Source organism: Eurypyga helias, unplaced genomic scaffold, assembly GCF_000690775.1.
Source record: "Eurypyga helias isolate BGI_N326 unplaced genomic scaffold, ASM69077v1 scaffold9608, whole genome shotgun sequence".
NCBI classification, from domain to species: domain Eukaryota; kingdom Metazoa; phylum Chordata; class Aves; order Eurypygiformes; family Eurypygidae; genus Eurypyga; species Eurypyga helias.
Window position 1 is genome coordinate 75,891 of NW_010264954.1, and position 21,894 is coordinate 97,784.

At 36.6% G+C, this 21,894-nt stretch overlaps 2 protein-coding genes across 3 annotated transcripts in view; one reads left to right on the forward strand and one right to left on the reverse strand.

Annotated features, from left to right (window-relative positions):
• FBXL13 (F-box and leucine-rich repeat protein 13) overlaps window positions 1-21,894 on the reverse strand; it is an 82,278-nt gene that overhangs the window by 35,382 nt on the left and 25,002 nt on the right. Inside the window, 3 exon segments of the mRNA XM_010156554.1 lie at window positions 975-1,104; window positions 4,410-4,510; window positions 8,840-8,892. Coding sequence (XP_010154856.1) covers window positions 975-1,104; window positions 4,410-4,510; window positions 8,840-8,892 — 284 coding nt within the window.
• LRRC17 (leucine rich repeat containing 17) lies at window positions 845-18,710 on the forward strand. Of its 2 annotated transcripts, XM_010156552.1 has the most exons (5): window positions 957-1,034; window positions 5,199-5,327; window positions 11,881-12,755; window positions 16,413-16,568; window positions 17,792-18,710. In XM_010156552.1, the coding sequence occupies exons 3-5, from the start codon at window positions 11,999-12,001 to the stop codon at window positions 18,193-18,195; spliced, it is 1,317 nt and encodes a 438-aa protein (XP_010154854.1). In that variant the 5' UTR covers window positions 957-1,034; window positions 5,199-5,327; window positions 11,881-11,998; the 3' UTR covers window positions 18,196-18,710. The 2 variants fall into 2 exon arrangements, with proteins under 2 accessions (XP_010154853.1, XP_010154854.1); XM_010156551.1 differs by lacking the exon at window positions 5,199-5,327 and having other exon boundaries at window positions 845-1,034.

The window sequence follows — 21,894 nt, forward strand, 5'->3', positions numbered from 1 at the left end:
TAACCAATTTCTAGCATTCTGAAAAAGTAACCCAGAGGTAGGTAGTTCTTAACTTTTCTCTAACCTCAGCTCTCATTTCATATTTCACACTGTCACCACACAATAGTGTCAACGTGCTTCTCAGGAGAAACAGACATAGTAAAGAGCAGTCAGAACAAGACTGTTGCCCTATTTGCATTCATCCTTGGTTCTGATGAGGTTTTGTTAGATGGAAGGTTAAACGGTTATAGCCCTCAGACTCCACCTCTTTATCATTTCATATGTATTTTGTAATTTGGAGAATCTTCTCAGTCTATAAAGAAATATATGTGGCAATCTTATTAAAACGTGAAGCTTTTCTTGCCTTACAGTTTGGCAATTCATGTTGTTTCTGAAGTATGTTTCAAGCTATAGTATATATTTGAAAGTCTTTAAAACAGAAATCTAAAACCTTGTTTTTCTTCACAAGTTTAGTAGGAGACTAAAATAATCCAAAACATTAACTATTTTTAGACTGCAGTTATAAAGACTAATTTTTATATTAAACCTTTTTAAGATAGTATCAAAAGTTCACTTTTTAATTAATTTCCTTCTCAGGAAATCAAGTGTAAAATTTTATTTTTTGCAGTGCAGAGTGGCGCTTTTTTTAAATTTTTATTTCTCAGTAAAAACCTGCATTTTCAAAGCTCCTGGTTTAAAATCCTAACTAATCATGACATAGAATTAGTCTATTTATGGCTACAAAAAGCAAGCCTTGTTCTCATTATGCAGTAAGCACTAGCTGTTTATAGATCTGACAGTTTGTTGGAAGTGATCCAAACCTATAGTGCTATTATTCCTTAGTAAAATTTAAACAGCTGTAGTCATGTAATTCAAAACCCTGGAAGTCTGCTGCAGTGCTGCTTCTACTTCAGTATACCATGAATGCAGGATGCAGCCAGTCATATAAAGGATTCTCTTCTTCACAGAATGAAAGAAAGACGTGAACTACAAACCTGAATGCAACCTGAAAGGTCCAAATAGATGAGCTTGTGACAGCCTTTTCCAGAGCCCAGGTACAGTAAACCTTTGTCTGTGAATTTTCTGCAGTGAGCTAAACTCAGATACTGTAAATTGGGGAAGCTGCTTTGCAAAAAATAAACAAAACAGAGAGCAAATTATTACAAGGGTATGTTACAGAATCAGGTTAATGTAAAATACCATAGTTAATATATTCTGAAAAGATTTTTGATATGCAGTAGATTTATCTCCTTCCTGAAGTTTGAACGTCCCTTTCTTCTGCTGCACTTTTTCTTCTGCTCTTTGTATTGCAAATTACTGGGATATAGTAGAATCATACAACATATTTCACCATGAAGTCAGTATAATTTTAAAGTTACCTCAAATAACTGCAAAAGCATACTTTTCTAATTAACTGGGATTTTTGTGTGCATCCTTTGAAAGACAATAGACTTTTCAGTGTAAGTTTGCTGGACTGTCTTTGCCATTGATTTTACAAGCAGTGCCTGCTAGAAATGAAAACCAGAACCCTATCAAAGGATGTTAAAAGCATAAATGTACATTTAGGGCTTCTCTGGTCATAAAACTATTTAGAAGAATCTGAAAAATTGAAAGAGATACAAAAGAGAATTATCCAAAGGTAGATCATTTAATGTTAGGTTTTAACCAGTTCTTTTGGAAAACATTTCTTTATACTAAACATTAGTTAAAGCAAACTGTTTAAATGGAAAATGTTAATCGACAGCACTCTGTAAAAGCAAGAATCTCTACCATGAATATACTTAAGTTTCCATCTGCAGCTTTGGTTTACAACACACTGAAAACTACTCATTTAACTGAACTACATTTCTGACTGGAAAGAATAGCAATTGCCACAAGCACCACAAATGAAAGCATACAGAAAATCAAAACCTAGAATTAGGACCTACTGCTCGGGTAGATACTCAGTTGTAGGGATATAGTCATGCAGTTCTGCAAGTCAGCAGAAGTAGGCATTTTGAAGATGGGAACACCCACTGAGGAGCTGAGTGCTTAAGGAGTGGCATATGTTTTTGGAACTGACATTATACTTTCAATATAGAATGGGGAAATAGGATAACCCAAACTGAACACCAAGGGGGAAAAAAAGAAAAAAGAGAGAAGAAGCTAGAAAAAAATGTTATCTTAAAAAAAAAACCCAAAAATATTAAGAAATCAAATTTAAAATTACAATTAATGAAAAAAACCAAGACAGCCAACATGCATCATGACCAGCTATTAGAATAAAAGGGCATGTGTTTGTGGTGCATTTTTTTTTTTAATGGAAACATTTACCTCATACTAAATACAGAAATATAAGTACCCTTCTTTGTAGAAGCATAAGCATTTTTACATTTTAGATTCATATTCCACAGAAACGAGTGGGAAAAATCAAACTCAGAGAGAGTACACATCCAAACTTAGCTGGCAAAACAGATAATAAGTTAAGAGACTTTTTTTAATACTCTAGCAGTTCTGAGTCCCTTTAAAGTATATGTTGCTACAAGATTGCATAACTTCAGACACAGGGAAGCCTTTCTTGTTGCATTGTGAAGACACTGACCAAAACCTTCCAATACTTTTCAAGAGACACTGATCTTCCTTATTGCCATTTTTATGATCTAGGTATTTTAACACATGCCTTCTCCTTCCATTTTTAAAATGACAGCTTTATTAAAACTTAAGCTTGAGCACACAGACTAATAAAAATCCTTGTTTTGTGTTACACCTAAATTCTGAAAGAATTCTGTCATACTGTTTTTTCAATTAATTTTCGCATTACCAATCTCTGGATCATTGTTTTAAAGGAATATGACAAGATCATTTCCTGACACATTCCTGACAGACAATATTCACGTCTACCATATGCAATGGAACTTTTCAGAGGGAAATTGTAGCTGATGAGCTGTGTTGTGTAAAAGAAGTTAAAATGTTTGTATGAACAGTAAGAGAGAATGAAAAATTAACTTTGAATACACTCAACCTAGGCTTTGCTTGTTCCTTCTTCCAATAACAGGCATCTGATACACAACAGCAAACTTCACATGTAGTATTTTGAAATGCAATACTGCCACCTCTAAGAACTTTGTATTACATACCTTATTACATGGGATGATGGCACATGAAATGTTTATGAAATTTGTCTGCTGTCAAAATCTTCACTTTCTAACACCCCTGTAATCTCAGAGCTTTGATTTGTGTCCAAAATTTTTAATAAAAACAGTGGTATCTTATGCTTTTAAATCAGAAACATCATGTGCAACTGGGAAAATTTCTTTTTAAGAAAGTACAAGTTAACTGCAAAATATTTTATGTCAGTGGAGAATTTTTTTTTGTTTTAAACATACTGCATTGAAAGCTTCACCTACTCTGGATAGTTTTTCTTGGGCAAGTGCTATTTATGTATCAAAAGAAATTAATTATTCTGACTTCTGGTGGCAACAAGATGCTCAGGTAACCAGAGTAACACATGCAGTTATTACCTATAGAACAGCTGTTCCAAACTTCAACATAAATATATAGACATTTAAAAAGAAAAAATATGAGTCATCATGGAGAAAACACAGACTACAATAGCAATAATACTGACGAAGAGATGACTGGTAAGATTGGAGACACTAAATGGAAAACCTTGCCAAAACAAATGTTAGTATTATGATGCTATGGCATTATAGACTAAGAAAAACAGAAGTAAAAATGTATTATGCAAATGCCAAAGAAAACCAAGTTCCTGGACTTCGTGGGGCTGCTGCTGAACAGAAGACATTTGTTGTCCTCATGGGAAAGAGAAGCAATGTACAGCTATCTTCAAATCTATATACATCTCTGTGATGGCTGCTATCTTGGGCCAGCATGCCTCTTTTCCTTTATGGCAGATTTCAATGTAGCAATTCTACCTACCAGGCAGACTTTGAGTTTCAAGAAGGGATACATCTAAAACAGGAATGGCAGACCTCTGTAAGAATGTACATTCTCTGCCTTCAGCTCACTGAACTACCAAATAAAGAGTTTGCAATAACTCTTTATTCTAAAGCTGTCGCACAAGGACTTGGCTCACTCAACACACCTGTCCACAATCCTCTCTTGCAAAAATAAATTTTTAAGAACATACCTAACTTACTCTTGATGATGCAAGAAGTTTGCAACTGAACATGCCCAAGAAATGTTTGGCTAACGTGTTCTTTTAAAAGTTTGTGTAAAACATATACTGTAATCTAGTGTATAGTTTTAATTATATTCAAAAGTAAAGCAGAGAAAAGAACTGCCATCTAAGTCAAATGTATGGAGCATTTTTCATTTTTTATAGCAGACAAAATCCTATAAATCACTCAAAGAGAGTACTTCTACTATGTATGCCTCTGAGTTTCCTGCAAGACTGAAACAAACACTTTTGTATTTCTGTTTAATTTTACCTTGACAAGAGTCGTAGTGTTCCATTAGTAATATCTGTATATGACAGATTTAAATAGAGAAGAGCTCTGCAACCTTCTGATATGAGTCTCATTGATTCATCCTGAGTAATAAAAAAATATTCCAAAAGTACATTAAGATTATATTTGTATAAACTTATCTTACATTTTGATATAGAGTAATGGGAAAAAACATGAATAAATATCTTTAAATCATCATACTAATTTTTATACATCAAAGCCATTTTCTTTGGAAACCTCAAAGTAGACTACTGAGAGACACATGATGCTACTGATACTCACTTGAAGTATGGTAATTTTAACATTCCCATTCAAGGAAACATTATACACTACACAGTTCTGCAGAGTACAGGGATTTTTCACATGACTGAAGGTTAGCATTCATGTTTTTGCTAAACCAAGATTCTTGTTAGCCAATCCTGGTATCTAAAACGACTGGCGAATTTTCTCCACAAAATCCTGTACATTTCTCTAACCAGTAACATCACTTAAAAAAATGCTTCCTGTTTAGTTCTACCCTCTAGGTACAACATTACATTTGAGTAATTATAAGTCTTCTGTGTTTTATCGACCTGCAAAAGTGTTACTACCTATATTGTTCTATATATAATTCCATTAGAATATGTATGGAAATAAATTTCCTAGTATGCAGCATGGTTCACAATAAATGTCAATATAAGAGAAAGACAAAAAGTCAGCACTTATACATGGAAATGTTATAGTTGCATGTGTATCCTTTGCCATACTATGGTCATTTTTTTACTATTTCAGTTATCAGGAAAAAGGATGATCCGGATAGCAAGAAATTCCATACCAATCAACTTTAAAGAGGACAGGTTGTGCTTTTGAAACACATTCCTGTAACAAAGGATTTCAGAGAGGTGATGTCAGTAAAAATAGGTGTGTTGGCGGATGATAACCATAACCTGAAGAGAACTGAAAGCACAGGGAGTGGTAAGAAAGAGTTGTGGAGACAGCATGACGGGGAAAACTCTGAAATCTTCCATGTGAAAGCAGCACAACCAGGGGTCCATCTCACATGCCTGAACGCAAACTCTTGTAGCATGGGAATCAACCAGTAGGGATCAAAGTCCACACACAGGTGTAGAGCTATGATTTCACTGGGATTCCAGAGATGCAAAAGGGTAGCACACACAGCTGGAGGGCTGCAGTGAATGGAAACAGAATATTTAGGAATGACAGCCCAGGTGGGTGAGGTCAGGTACCACTCTATGCCTAAATGCATGGAGCTTTGCATTGGAATGTGTGATAAGTCAGTCAAGGGTTTATTTGTAAGGATTAGAGGCTAGACTTAGGGGATTATATTGTGGTAGGTATCTCCTACAGATTCCTTGATCAAGAATAAAAAGTAGAAGAAACCTTCTTTGGGCAGCTGAAGGAAGCCTTACAATTGCCTATCCTGGTTACTCACAAGAGACTTTAACCACTCTGATATCTGCTGGGTATGGCTGGGTGCAAACAATCTAGGAAATTTCTAGAGTGTTTTGAAGACAATTTCTTGATTCAGGTGACTGACAAGTGGTCTAGGGAACATGTTCTTTGGGACTTGTTTCACACACAAGGGAAAACTGGTCAAGAATGTGAAGAACTACAGTGGCTTTGGTTACTGCAACCATGAAAGTGAGGATTTTAAAATCCTGAGAGAAGAAAATTGGAAAAATTTTACAGGAGAAAGCCTGAACTTGAGAGCAGATTTTGGCTTTCTTAGGGATCTGCTTAACAGGATTTCATGACAGACAGCCCTGGAGGGCAAAAGGGCCCAGGTGAGTTGGTTGATCTTCAAGGACAAGGTACTCAATTACTTTTTTCCCCTCATTTTTTACTGCTAGGGCTGTTCTTAAGGCCTCCCCGGTTCCTCTCAGCAGCCTACTAAGCAGGGTCTGTGGGAGTGAAGCAATACCCATGGTAGAAAAAGATAATGTCAGGCAGCTCCTGAGGAAATGGGATGAGATAGGATGCATCCAAGAGTACTAGAAAGCTGTCTCCTATCACTGAGAGGCCTCACTCAATTTTTGAAAGGACATGGCAATCCGAGGAGATTCCTGATGACTGGAAGATACGAAATGTCACATCCATCTTCAGGAAATGGAAGAAGGAGTATCCAGGAAACAACAGGCCAGTCAGCCTCACCCAAATCCCTAGGAAGGCTGGGTAGCAAATCCTCCTTGAAGCCCTGTCCAAGCACATGGAAGATAAACAAGTGACAGGGAACATTCAGCATGGATTTACCAAGGGCAAAGCATTCCTCACTAAGGTGTTAGTTTTCTGTGATGAAATTATTGGACCTATGGATATGGGGAGAAGAGCAACTGTTGTCTATCTTGACTTCAGCAAGGCCTTCAACACAGGCCACAGTATCCTTTATAGTCAAATTGGTAAAATAAAGGGTGGATAGGTGGACTTCAAGTTGAGTGAAAATTTGTCTGGGATGCCAGACCTAAGGGTCATCACCAATGGTGATAAGTGTCATTGGTGGCTTGTGGCAACGGGCATCCTTCAACAGTCAACATGGCGGCCAGTACTGTTAAATGTCTTCATAGATGGTTTGGATGATAGGAACATCATCCCATCATTTGCTGGGAGAGGACTTTTTACAAGAGCCTGTAGTGATAGGACAAGGGGTAATGGGTACAAATTGAAATCAGGGAGGTTTAGATTAGATATCAGGAAGAAATTCTTCACAGATAAGGTGGTGAGGCACTGGAACAGGTTGCCCAGAGAAGCTGTGGATGCCCCATCCCTGGATGTCTTCAAGGCCAAGTTGGATGTGGCTTTGAGCAACCTAGTCTAGTGCAAGGTGTCCCTGCCCATGGCAGGGGGGTTGGAACTAGATGATCTTTAAGGTCCCTTCCAACCCTAACCATTCTATGATTCTATGAACAGAGTACATCCTCAGCAAATTCACAAATCATTCTAAACTGGCGGGAGTGTCAATACACTGGGGGCTAGAACTGCTGTTCAGAGACAGTTAGTCTGGAAAAATGGGCTGGCAGAAACGTCAGGAAGTTCATAAAAGGCAGATGCCATTCCTGCATCTGAGATGGTAAAAGCCCATGCAACAGTACAGTCTAGACACTGGACAGAAAGCACTCTGATCCAAGAGTCCTGGTCAATAACAATTTCAAGGTACATCAACAGTGTGCCCTTCTGAAAAAGGTGGCCAACTGCATACTAGGCTGTACTGGACAGAGTATAATCAGCAAGCCCCTGCTGTCCCATGAACCAAGCCCTGGGATCAACAAGGAATGTGCTTGCTGGTACGCACCAAATAGGTTTTAAGCATGCTTGGTACTACACAACAGAATAGATAGTATTTGAGTCTTTACAATTTGGCAAGCCCTGGCCCTCTTTAACTTACTGCCTTCATGAAAGAACCAAAAATCAACATAATCCTTGAGAAGCACACAACCTCTAAATTGTAATTATAACATAATATAGCAAGTATTAGGAAATGTAGAAAGATGATTCTACAGCATTACTCACATAAGTTCATAATATATCTTCAACCCTTCCTTGTAGTTGGTACAGGAAAAAAAGTTACATAATTTGTGAAAATGTTAAGAACAAGGTATTTGGCAATAAAGCTAACAACAACATAAGACCAAGATGAGTATTATAAATTAGAAGCTCGTGATTCTTCTTCAGCTCTTTCCTCTCTAACTCAATCACCATATGCCATTTTTGTATGAAGTTCAAAGCTGTATTTTATCCATGGTCATTTTATTGGTTTATATACTTAACACAATTAAATAGCCTACGAATGGAAGTATACATTATATGAGTCTATTAAGAACCATCATTTCTAAAGTGTTGATTTTATGATGATAGAAATTTGTACATATCAGTGTAATTTCTAAGAAATTCTTAATTAAAGCATAGTCAAACATTGCTTTTCCATCAAAGAGCTATGAAAAAACATTAAAGAGAATGGACAAATATATAATGGTGATTGCATACTTAGACACCTTTTAAATAAAAGTTCTCACAAATACTTACAAATTTAGTGAGAGATTTTTAAAGCCCAAGTGTTCTACTGAATGAAGGAATGAAGGAACTTGGAAACAATATAGGATTAAAATGTATTGCTGTTGACAACTCCAAACTTAAAATAACAAAAAACCCTCCCCTCAGTATGGTGAAGTTTTGAAGCCTGTTTATTAAAATTAATTCAGATTTAATATATTATTTTGCCCTGGCACTGTAAAAAACGAAAACACATGAGAACTTCATTGAGTACCTCTGAAACCTACTAAACTCCATTTTGAAAGTACTTAACACAAGTCTCTACTTTGTATCAGGAAGATATTTGTACCCAAATAACCACAGCACTTTACAAAAATCTTCCTTCTTGGTATAAATTAGAGTTTGTGTGAAAAGTCTGTAGTACTTACATTTAATTCCTGGCATTCAGAGAGATTTAAGTCTTGCAAATTCTTACATTCACCTAAAAGTAGAAAAAATGTCATATTAAAAGGTTAACAGTTAAAATTCTCAGTTCACCACACAAACATAAGAATTCCTATTACAGATTTGGTCCATGTAGGCCAATATCCTCCCTGAAACCATGGCCATAGCAGATCACTGAGAAGAAAAAACAACAGTATAATACAAAGCTGGAGTAAGATGTCCTGAGGAAATGTCTCTTCTTACACTCCATCAACTAATGGCTGGCTTAGGAACCAAGCTGGTTTCAGCCTTATGTTACCTAAGGACCAGGAAGCTACCTAGTTAAACAATTTGGTGTTAGGAAACGCCAGAATTAAGTTTTCCACATAGGTTTATCTGTCTCTCCCACCCATATGTTATGACACCAGCTTCTAATTATATACATGAACAATTTTCTCCCTGTGAAAGTACAGGTGCAGCAACCAGACCAAAAGCCCTGTAGGAAAATCCTTGCTTACCTTCTGTGGGCATGGGATTTCAGAGCGTTTAGCTGCCTGAGATAGTCTCTTCTGTGTATGTATCATCTATTATTTTTAGAAATGTCTATTTTGAAGAGATTTTTATAATTCTAACAAAATAATGAACAATAGATGTCTGACACTAGAAGCAACCCTTACACATCCCTTCAGACTCCTCTTCTGCCAAATTTTGGATTTATCCTCCAAGGTAAAGACGCAAAAACTCCTGTTAAACATAGTAAAAACTTTTGCCTTCATCTAATCATCAAAAATAACTAATCTGTATAACCTAAAATGGAAAAAAATTAGGCCTGATACAGATACCTAATATGGAAAATACAACATGAAAGTTTGTAGAGTTCAAAGAAATATATTGTTTTAAATCTTTAAGAACACATTTTCACATGGTAAGCCAAACACGTGTTTTCAATTGCAGTCAAGCATTAGTACAACAATAGATCTGTATATTCTTTTCTAGGGGGACTGTCATTTCACTGATCCCCTGTTATACTGCCTAATGCTGCCTTTTTGAAGAGTAGGACAATACTGAGAGGGACTGCATGACTCAAAATAACCTAACAACTACAATCATCCTTAAGGTTGCTAAGCAACAGAAACAATATACTTACATGGTTTTCACCCCAGCACTAAATGAGACACAGATATTTGAACCTGCTACTGCTCATTTGGTATTATAGCTGAGTATAATTTAGTCAGCAGAGAGAATGTAATACTAGTTAAAAATGCAAGTTCAGACCCAGGAGATGGAAAGGAAAAGGAAAGAGTATTTCAATAATTATTTATTACTTCTCCCCCAAGTTCCTCTTTTTAATATTTCCAAGCTCTCCTGGATAAAATAATAAATGAGCTATCACATTACCAGAACAACAAACAGTTCAAAACAACACAGATATTAAAACATGTGATCAATTTACACAGACTAACATATAGTTTCCCAAAATTAACAAATAAAATTTAATTTTTCTTCTAAGGGATAAAGTCGTCAATGCACACACTCATTCACACTGTGAACTAATAGAATCTGAATGCAGATAGACAGCTGGCAACTACAGGAGCAAAATGGAGAAGGCAATCAATGGGTTTTCAAAAGTAATATTCTCAACTGGCCACATGGATTTGAGACATGTAGTAGCATGCACAGACAGGACTGCTCCGTCTGTCTAATAAATCAGAACTGCACATATACTGAGAACACCCTACAACTGAGATGTGGTTTAAACTGATCTACCAATTTGTTTAAAAATGAAAGATTCCTTTGCTTCCAAAAAATACTAGTTGATTTACTGTACCGTCTTCCCTCCACATAAAACCAAGTTGTTTGAGCTCAAAACAATGGTGTTTGAGAAGCAGAACATCTGTGCAAAGATCAGGACTCGAGATTGGGATTCAATTCCTTCCCAGGTGCTAAGGTCAAAAAGGACTGAGCATAACGCCAAGATGTTCACAGTCACAGAGAAGAGTAACTAAGTAGTTAACCAAACCCTGAAGAGAAAAAGGGTTTTCAGAAGGAATGATACTGACTAGCAAAACAAAGAAATTTGTGAAATGGAAAAAAGTTAGAAAATACAAAAACTTGAGGGGTTAAAATGTTTCTAAGGAAATACAACCTTGTGGCCAAACTTCACTGAAAATGCGAAAAAATGGCAGTGCACAGAAGTACTGCCGGGAATTCTGGAGGGAACATAGGCTAAAAAACCTACTAAAAATACTGAGGCAATTTTGGGCATGGTTGCAGGGAGCAGTCCTTTTGTTCCCCTAATAACCATAATGATTGTGTTTGGCTTTTTGGAAAGGCCAAAGCTCCTGGCTTACCCCTCTGTACTCTCCCTCCTCAGGTGGCCAGGCTTGGAAATGACCTGGTTTGAATCAGGCCATGGCAAAGACCAACAGGTTCTCTTTGTGCTCTGCCTACACTCAGCCTTGTAGGTTTTTGCAAAAGATTATTCTTGGGTCCTTCTCAGAGCAGTCCAGTCAACTGTCTACGTGGGCCATGAGAGACACTTGGGAGTAGCAGGGTTAGATGCGATAAACGGGAACTCAGTCTGAATACAAGTCCACACTTCACTGCAGCCTAAAACCAGGAGTTTGATAGGCACTGGATGACTGTCCCTGGTTTGGCTCTGCATGTGTTCCAGTCGGTCAACACCCAGAATGCTGGAAAATACCAGCTTCAAGCTCCTCTTTCAAGCTCATCTTCCAAGATCAGCTTAAATACAAAGAAGATTCAGCCTGATGCCATTTTCCTGAATACATGAGAACCTTCTAACAAAGATCAGTTAGAAATTGGTCCATATAGTTTCCCACGTTTAATCAAAATGAATGGCAGTAGACCAGAGATAGTAAAGACAACAACAATAAAAAGACAGGACATTAAATCTTCAAAGTATTTGTGAAGCTCCAAGTAGTGTGATGACTGAGTACTTAACTGAATGCTGAATGTTATGTACAAGCCTCCATGAAAATGTCTGTTTCATCTGTTCTAATGTTTTACTTTTCTTCCAACACAGGGATCCCATATACCCCAGCTGTGCCTCCTCAGATCTGTACAACACTGATTAAGATTATCCAAAAATTTCAACTGCTCCAGCTGTCACAGAAAGTAACGGGGGCCAGCTGAATGTCAGGATGCAAGTAGTTACTATTATACTACTTCTTCTTCTTTGTAAAGCATCTGACTGTAGGAGGACAAGGAGTAGGAGTTTGAGAAACAATGAAAGGGAAAACATCTTAAGGAAAGCATCTAGCGCTGTTAAGCGCAATGCCCGAGGCCTGCCATGCGATATATACATTTATCTTCATGAGAAATACCTAGATTGTCAGGAAAGAAAATTGATTTTTGTGGCACCAGATTGGCCAGAGGATTTAAAACACATGCTGCTAGCAAGAAACCGGATTCGTAAATTGAAGAATAATATGTTTTCCAAGTACAAAGTACTGAAAAGTCTGGATTTACAACAGAATGATATATCAAAAATTGAGAGCGAGGCTTTTTTTGGTTTGAATAAACTTACCACACTCTTACTTCAGCACAACCAAATAAAAAGTTTATCCGAGGAGATTTTTATTTATACACCCAGTCTAAACTACCTACGTCTTTACGATAATCCCTGGCATTGCAACTGTGAACTAGAAACTCTTGTTACAATGCTACAGGTTCCAACAAACAGGAATTTGGGAAATTATGCCAAGTGTGTGCACCCCATAGAACTGAAAAATCAAAAGCTAAAGCAGATAAAAGCTGACCAGCTGTGTAGTGAAGAGGACAGGCAGGACCCCCAAAACATAAAACGGGAGAAGCCTGAAGCTGTCAAACCAGAATTTGATTCCTCTTTGTGCCACATGTATGTGTTTCCTGTACCAACTCTAAACTGCAAAAGGAAAGGTTTGTATCTGTCCTTATAACTGAATCAATGATTTTAATATTCTTTCTCCCTTACTACGTTTATTCACATATCATTTACAACAAAGTAATACAGTACTAGTACTCACTTTACTTAAACTAATAGTGTCATTTGTTTTTTTCTCGAAACTACAAGCAACAAGCAGGAATTCTTTCTGCATTTTACTCTGCAGCCCCAATTCTACAGATATCCTTTAGTGCTCTAGTATAAGACACCCAACAAAAATCAACAGGAATAAAATTAAGCACATACTTAAGTTACTGAAGGACCAGCACCTCAGTAGTTCAATTTTACAACTAGAAACATACGACTCAGTCAAACCCCAGCTGTCCTGAAATTGTTGTACTGCTAGAGAAAAGCACAGAGTGTCTTTTCTTCTTTCCAGTGAACAAACACGAAGATAGCAACAACTTTGACAGAAGTGAGCTGTGAAGCAGGACTGGTGCAGCCAGCTGTGCTTACAAAGCCCCAAGGAACCTGACTCCATAGGCGAGCCACTGCATCCCCACATTCACTGTGCAAGATTTCTTCTAAGGGAAGAAATTGTATGTTTTTTTTCATAAAGAAATACCTTCTCTGTGTTCTTCCTCCCAGCACCCAGCAAAATTTTCAAAGTTGAAGGGCCTTCAATAAATGGTTTTCAGACACTTGGATACATTCCATTCCTAAATCGTTCTCAGGCTCCCCAAGCCACAGTCAAGCCTTAAGGGTAAACCAGCTGGGACATATATCAACACAAAAGAGCACATTTATTCATGCTTTATATTTGCCATATTTTATCCCATGATGAAACAAAGCACATAAAACAATTCAGAAGAGTCATTCTTTAACATCAGAAATCTGAAACAAAAAGCATTACCCCAACTCTTGCGAAGCACAGCCTGCAATACCAGATCTCTGCAGTATGTTTTGCTCACCTGTATCTTGCAGTGTGTTTGCTAAACTTCTGTTGTTTTTAATGGTGACTTAAATTTCTCTAACAACTCTGTGTGCCCCTATCCTTGGACCTTAATGCCAGAGACAAGCTCAGAAGTCAGCATAAGGAGACAATACCTACATATAAAGAGTTAATGATTTCAGTATTTGATTTCATTGTTTATCTACTATGTATGTCATAAAACATATTCCACGTGTTTACATTTTTCCACCTTGTTAAATTCCTTTCTTCTTCCTATGGCTCACTTTTCTCTTTGTTTTACTACATATTTTAGTAATGATTTATGCTATTTTACTGGCTAACATTTATTAATTTCTTCATATTCACCTAACTTACCTTTACTTGTAGATAGGATCTTAATTATTAGATTACAGATTATGATTTTAATTATCTTTCATAGGATCTTAATTATATCATTATTATCTTATGACTCCAGTAAACTGTGCTACTGAACATGACCCAAGCAAATATCATAATCTTAATATAAGAAAGGACTGACTTTCCAGCTCTATCCTTTTAGTAGTATAAAGAGATGAGCCGAATACATGAATATACCCAAAAATTCAGCATGATTTTTTTTTTTTCTCTCTAAGTTCATAGAAACATTCAGTGTGGTCTGCTCTTCATGGGAGTTCCACAGGTTTTTATGTTTGTTTGGTAGTTTTTCTTAAATGGTTTACTGTCTTTAGTACTAATAATGAAGGAATGAAGTTACTTCAATCCATACGTGACTGCACTAAAGGGTACCAGGACTCCCTCCTTTAGGTCAAGAACTGAGTATATCACTCCAGGACTTCCTGAATGTCTAGCATGGACACATTGAGTATGTCCAATATATTTTAGGAAGTATCAGATCTACTGTGCATATGCTTGACAGCTGGATGCACATATCCCATGGATGTTTGGGATTTCTGAACATATGGTAATCTTTGATGAAAGTATTGTACTTACTGACTTTGCATATGGTTAAAGTGTAGCACATGCACAATTACATTGGAATTTTCATCAGAAATAGGAGTATAATGCACCCAAAACCCTGTGAAAACATAAAAATTTCTCTAAATCCACATGGACAAAATTTCAGAGTAGGTAAAAAAGGGGCATCAGTTGCTAAAACAGTAGAATCACATGAAAATCTGTGAATCTATTACTCCTTTACAACGGACGGGATGGAGTGACAAGCAGCATACGAGTACAACGTATCTCTAAGGAGATACGACAACAGGTCAGCAGCTTTCAGTTAATGCCAGAAAGCTCATGAAAGAAACATCTTAAAAATATATATAAGCATGTGTACATTCTCCTTTTTGAAGAAATTCTTCTTTATATCTCATCAGATCAATGATATGCCAGAACTTTCAGTACTTCAGAATGAAAGTCTCCTATGTCCTTGATTCTGTTTTACCAAAAAAAAGCAACCAAAGTTGGATGCAAAAGTAATTTCTGTTTGCTTATCTGCAAAAGCATTTGTATCTACAACAGCAGCAGCAAAAATCTGATTTCTAGTACTGCCAAACTCTCCAAGTCTCTAAATTCATGCATTATTTGCATTCATTTGGTGATAAATAGGCCCTAAAACTTTGACATCTGCACAAGCAGGAAGCCAGAGCAGACTGGGGTAATTATAATATTTATGTATTTATAACACCATAGCTCTGCTCAAATTCAGATATAAGGCAGGAAGACTCTGAAATGTTGCTTTAGTCTCAAGAATACCTGATGCATAAGGCACCTTCAGAACCAGAAGCACACAGATTTCAGCACAGATTCAGAAACTACTTGCTTTCATTCAAAGATGGTCAACTAAGAGACACCGCTTGTTTTCTTGTGATAACAGACCAGGATTAGAACACTCACTGAGTAAACATAATCCCGGAGATTAGGGTCATTAACGTTATCCTGAGAGGATTCAAACTACAGATTGCAATTCCCAGCAGTGTTCCCTTACTACTGGACTGTTCCTTCTGTGACAGTTTTGCAACGAACAGTGTAAAGATACATATACAGATGACTGAGAGGTGCTTGGCTACTTTGGTAATGCCAGTGATACAAGTAGGATAGAGAAGTAGATAGAACGCTGTCTCAACATATGATAACTCTAAGTATCACAACAAATATGAAGTCTTACGTATTACGAAAACACTACAGAACTGTAACTACAGAACTATATGTTACTATAAATAGTATAACAACTACCACTTTTATTGCTGATAAACTTTAGAACATTTAACCTTTTGGCAACACAAAACAAATGATGTAATAGAGCATGCTGTAATTTGCTTATGGAAGATGTTCACATACCAATGAAAATTTTTTTTATATAGTTACTCTAGTTTCCTTTCTTTAAATGATCAAGCCCTTCAACACACACAAATACTTTTTTAGTATAGTAGCTTCACTACCTACCCTATCCCTATGTGGACAAACAGTATAGTTCTGTTAAAATAAATACATAAACACAGAAAGAGGATTTACTAGAAGCACTAATGAAGAGAGCAATTTTCACATGAAATGTAAAGATAAAAGTGAATAAAGCAATGAAAGAAGTTGAAAGAACATGTTGACACTAGTAGTGGGGATAAAAGGAACAGAAAACAAGAAACAATACTAGACTGACAAAACTCTGTGATATGCAACTGTGATACCTAAGCAATAAGAATAATCTAAAGCTGACCAAGTTATGTCTTTTTAATTTTTTAAGATTTAAAGAAAGTTCCAGCTAACATACGTCCAGATATAGTTAAACTTGATTTGTCCAACAACAAAATCAGACAACTACGAGCCAAAGAGTTTGAAGATGTCAGTGAAGTGAAGATATTGAACTTAAACAGTAATGGAATAGCTTATATTGATCCTGGTAAGAATAATTTCAAATATTCATGAAAAAGTTATTTGTTTTCTATTAATTATAAACTTTTATAATCTCTCTATCAGATGTAAATGTAGGGACAAAAGGATTTAGATACTAGAAGTTGGTGCAAATTTTACATTTTGTGCCACTCAACTGATAAAGGTTTGCAACTGAAATGTATTCATCATGGAAGTCAGTGAAGAGAGAATGACTCAGCTGCCCTTCTTAATACTAAACCAACCAAGTGAAAAAATTTAATTCTGCAGACTGAAAGCTAATCATGTCCCAAAATGCTAAATAGTTGAATGATTTTTAAAATATCTTTGCCAAATCTAAGAAAACTTGTCATGTAATAAGGCTGCTTTTAAATTATTTTGGACAATAATGCAACAGACAAACCAAACTCTTTTGGGTTAAAAATCACTACATACAATTTCCCTTAAGCTATATATTGTTAGAACTCAAGTGGCTTTGTTGGCATTTTGCTTATCACCTATGTGTATTAGGTTCTTAATTATGAAAACAGACACAAGGTGAGCGAGATAGAAAGTATGATGCAAAAAGAGCCTTCTCTAAGCAGCATTTTGGAAGTTAAAGAGCAGTAGAAAGTTGTAATATCAGTAAAATGGTACTTACGAGGTTTAACATCACACATAGTCAATTAATTTAAACTAAGGCTTCTGCCATTAAATGAAACAGTATACTTACAAAAAGTATGAACTGTTTTCTGAAATGTGACTCAGAAGCATTATTATGAAGCTTCATGTGTATTATCTTCCACATCTTAAAATATTAATTTAAAGGTTCTGCACACACAAATGCATACATACATAAACTACTAGCCCTGCACATTGTCTAACACAGAATCAACTGTCATACATCTACTTCTGTACCACAGCAGAAACAGTAGACTTCTATGAGCAAACCAAACATTCATTCACCTTCACTGTCCCCGTTTCACACTCATGCATGCTCATTAAGTGTTTTATAACTTCACTAGCAGCAAAACTCCCCAGATGTTGATACATTTACACCAACACATCACTTATCAAGGCACAGCCATATTTTAAAAGTTCAGTGTTTGAAAAGTCTTTCTTGTAGCCTTTAGCCAAAAAAAAAAAAAATCCATAAATGTGTAATTATTGAAATGTTTTTTTCTGTTGAAGATATGCATGTTTTTTTCTAACTTATCTTTATGAGGTACCATAACTGTTTTTTCTATTGACTAGCTGCTTTCTCAGGCCTCAATAACTTAGAAGAGCTGGATCTATCAAACAACAGCTTGCAGAATTTTGAATATGGAGTACTGGAAGATCTTTATTTTCTAAAAATACTGTGGCTGAGAGAGAATCCTTGGAGATGTGATTACAACATTCATTATCTTTTCTACTGGTTGAAGCATCACTACAATGTTCACTACAATGGCCTAGAATGCAAAATGCCCGAGGAATACAAAGGATGGTCTGTTGGAAAATATGTTCGAAGTTATTACGAGGAGTGCCCAAAAGACAAGCTGCCCATTTATCCAGAAACATTTGATCTGGACAAAGATGATGAGGAATGGGAACGACACAAAGAACAATCATCTCAGACAGTAAAGAAGCATGGTGTAATTGTCACTGTGATAGGCTAATAAGGGGATCCTTTTTTAAATTTTGTTAGTACGTTCAAATATTTGATACTCTGACAAAGAAAAACATGCTGTTTACATTTTTTTGTTAATTATACTGATTGTAGGGCTATCTGCCTACAATAATTTCTGTTTATTACAGTTAATAATTACAGAATGGCATTAGTTATACAGCGTCCTTCATCAAGTGATTGTTTCTGACAACTTGTTCTGGACATTCTTGTGAAATATTTTGCCAAATATTTGAAACTCTGCAGTAGAAATCGATAGACACAAATGTACATAATGTGGTGGGGAGGAGCTGTCTTATGTATGAACACAGCTTATGTGACACGGAACTTGCCGCAGGATTGTGACCAAGACACATTTTTCTTGAATGTATTGACAGTTCTTTGTATCTATCAGTTTCCTGAAATATTCCCAGAAAACATTTCTAAGATTTTTGTATCAGCTTCCTGTTGGTTTATTGTATACGAAAAATCAAACCGAAGACTAACCTTAAATACAGTTCTAGAAAATCAGGAATGGCAGTTGTTATACTGATTAGGATTCAGACCGAGAGGTTGGGTTCTACTTGCCAATTTAGCAGTGTTCCTGCTCAATCTTGAGTGAATAACTCTGCCTCTGCCTCTTCCATGCCTGTGCTGCCTGAAACCATGAGTAGTTAAGACACAGTTGGTTCCCAAGATCCAGCTCCACATGCTCATATTTGCCTTGTTTGGTTTCTGCAGTAGGAAAAACTGAAGGTTTTCTAGGAAGCATTTTAGGTTGTCATGTAAGTTTAACACAGATTAGATGACATCACTTCCAGGCAAAGAGGACCACGTGAAAGCTGGTGTAGTGTGCATCCAACACACAAGTGCCCATCCAAACTGAAGGTAAGTAGGCTTTTGAATGCCCACTAAAAGTGTGGGACATTCTCAAAGTCTGCCCTTCCCCCAGCTCATCTGTAAAATGCACATTATAGCACTCTCTTTATCACACAACTGTCTGTGTGAATATACATTCGTTAAAAACTGTGATTATTCTAATACTATGGTAACAGAGCCATACAAATGCTCCAGCAAAGCAGACCGTGTCTTTAAAGACAAAATTCCTTGCTATATAATATACTGGCTAAAAGTGTTTTTTTTACAAAAAGGCTGGTTTTAATGAATAACTACTCTTAAATTTTACATAATAGTTCGGCTTTTTTAATTTCTGCATCAGTTAATATTAAACTAACAGAACCAGTGCCTTGTAAAGACATATCTTATGAACACCCTTTACACGTGGAAAGGATAAGGAACTCCCCAGGCTCACATGGTGGAAAAGTAGGAGATGCTGGGTTAAAACTTCAGTATTCCCAGCTCAAGCCCTAGATCAATCTCCTGCTCTAGATAAGTAAGAAATACCTAAGTGCAAGATAGAGATTCAGGGTTAAAACTTTAAATACCTGTTGGCTATCATGGAATAAGTTCTGGAACACTCCCAGGAGAAAATCTGCTCCTTTAAAGATCTGCACACAATTGCAGTGTTTGTGGATTCCTCTGGTGTTTTATACACAAGCCCAAAAGGCTACATATTTTATTTCAGAAGTGCAATACAAAGCACTCAGCACGTTTATGCTAACATGAAATAAAAGAACAATATAAAGGAAAAATTCAGAAATTATTAAGGGTGGTAGGAATGTCAAAGAATCCTTAAGCAAACACATCCTGTTACTAACTACATTCCTTCATGTCCTCCATTATTCAGATTATGAATGTATTTAATGGCACTTTGCTGATAAACTGAATAATTCAGCCATTTCTTCCACAATATCTTTAAAAAACTTTATAGCAAATACAACAGTGTCTGACTCATCCCAGCTCCTGGGAATAATTTAAGCATTACCTTAATTATTAAAAATTAATCATCATAAGATGGAACACAGATAAAATTCCTGTTTGGCCAGCAATATTCACTAAATGGAGCATTTTCTAGAAACTTAAAAGTGCTGGGAAAAAAAAAAATCTGTCATAAGTAGTAGCCAACATTAAGGGAAGGCCTCCTTCTCAAATTCTGGAGGATTATTTCAGTACAGAATGGAACAACTGGGAATGACTGAAAAGGACAGACAATGGAACCACAGCAGAACATCTGTTATTGGCAGCACAGCCAATGGAGAAAAACTGAGTAGGAAAAAATGAATTTATAAACCATGTTAGGTTAATTTCTGCAAAGAGTCAGCATTAAGAACAAAAACTAGCCTGACATATGCTAAAGCCTGTGCAGTAAAGGCAATCCAGGAAAGGAATATACGATAAAAGCTGTGTGAGAGGTCTCTTATCTCTGTGGTCAGCAAAAGGTTACCAGTTGGAAAAGCAATGGAATAAGACTGAGGGCCACAAGCAGTGGCCTAATTGTTGTAAATAACAAGTTCAAAGGCTCTAGGAATTCCTAAACCGATCATGAAACGTCCCTTTTAGAAGAAGGCGAAAAAATGGGGGTTGCAGTGATAAGTAAGACAATTGTTCAGTAGAAACCAGAGTTAAGGGTGGTGGTGGTGTGGTGTGTGATCATTCAGGGTCCTCAAACAGTGGCACCAGAAAACGTTGCATCTGCTGAAGGTTCAAGGGGGATGATGAACTGAACATGCTGCCTATATCTAACAGCACAAGATGTTTGGTGACAGCTATTAAGTGTGAAAGATCTAAGCGAGGGACATTACCAACAAGGACACTCTAGAGGAACGTGGTTGAACAACTATCAAGCAAATAAAGGTTTTGGTGTGAACTCGTAAAATCAGTGTCATCTCAGAAGCTCCACGAAAGAAAGACTTTGGTGCATGCAATAACACAAAATGAAATTCAATACTTTAGAGCGGATCTGTCTCTGAATCAAGAAGTGAAAAGGCTTTTAGCAATCAAGAGAAGAACGGATTGAAGTTTTGAATGCTGAAAGTGTCCTTGCTACTATTTTCCTTAGATGGCCGCTGGAGCTTTCAAGAAGTAGCTGGTAGTTCTATTCTTTTAATGACTATAATTTCATTCCTTACTGTCTAAAGTTATTGCATATTTCAGTTTTTGCAACGACACTAGAGACTTGTTATAAAATAGATACAGTAGTATTCAAGTGCCGGTTTAGTTTCCTATAATTAAAAAAAAGGGGTGGAGAGAAGCCCTCCTTGAAAAACTAGGTAGAACCCATTACAGTTTTCTGCATGCTGGCATTTTCAGATACTTACACTGAGCATGTGGCAGAACAGACAGTAACTGCAATTGCAAATAATATAACAACATGAGAATGTTGTTGGAAATACTAGATTGGGGCAAGGGTAACAGAGGCGAGTATGTTCTTCTGAGAGTGTGTAATAGCAAACTCTTTGAGAAAAGACTGTATGAAGAGGAAAAGCATGCAGGAACTAAAGAGATGGTACAGAAGGAGGCAACCCAAGGAAAAAGACAAAAATGTATTTGAAAACCATACATGTGGGGGAAACTACTAAAAGTTGATAGAAACTACAACACTGCAGGGGTAACTGCCATTTCTCTGAGCTTCTCCAAAAGGTACTGTAAACTAAAGTACAACCTCCATGAAACACCACAGCCACAAACCACAACTTAACGTTGACATTTCTTTGCTTCTATTTAATCACAAAAGTCCCAGAAGCACTTCCACGTCTAAAAGAAAATCATGGGCCTTCCTCTTCCCTTATATGTTTTTAAGTCATTTCTTTCA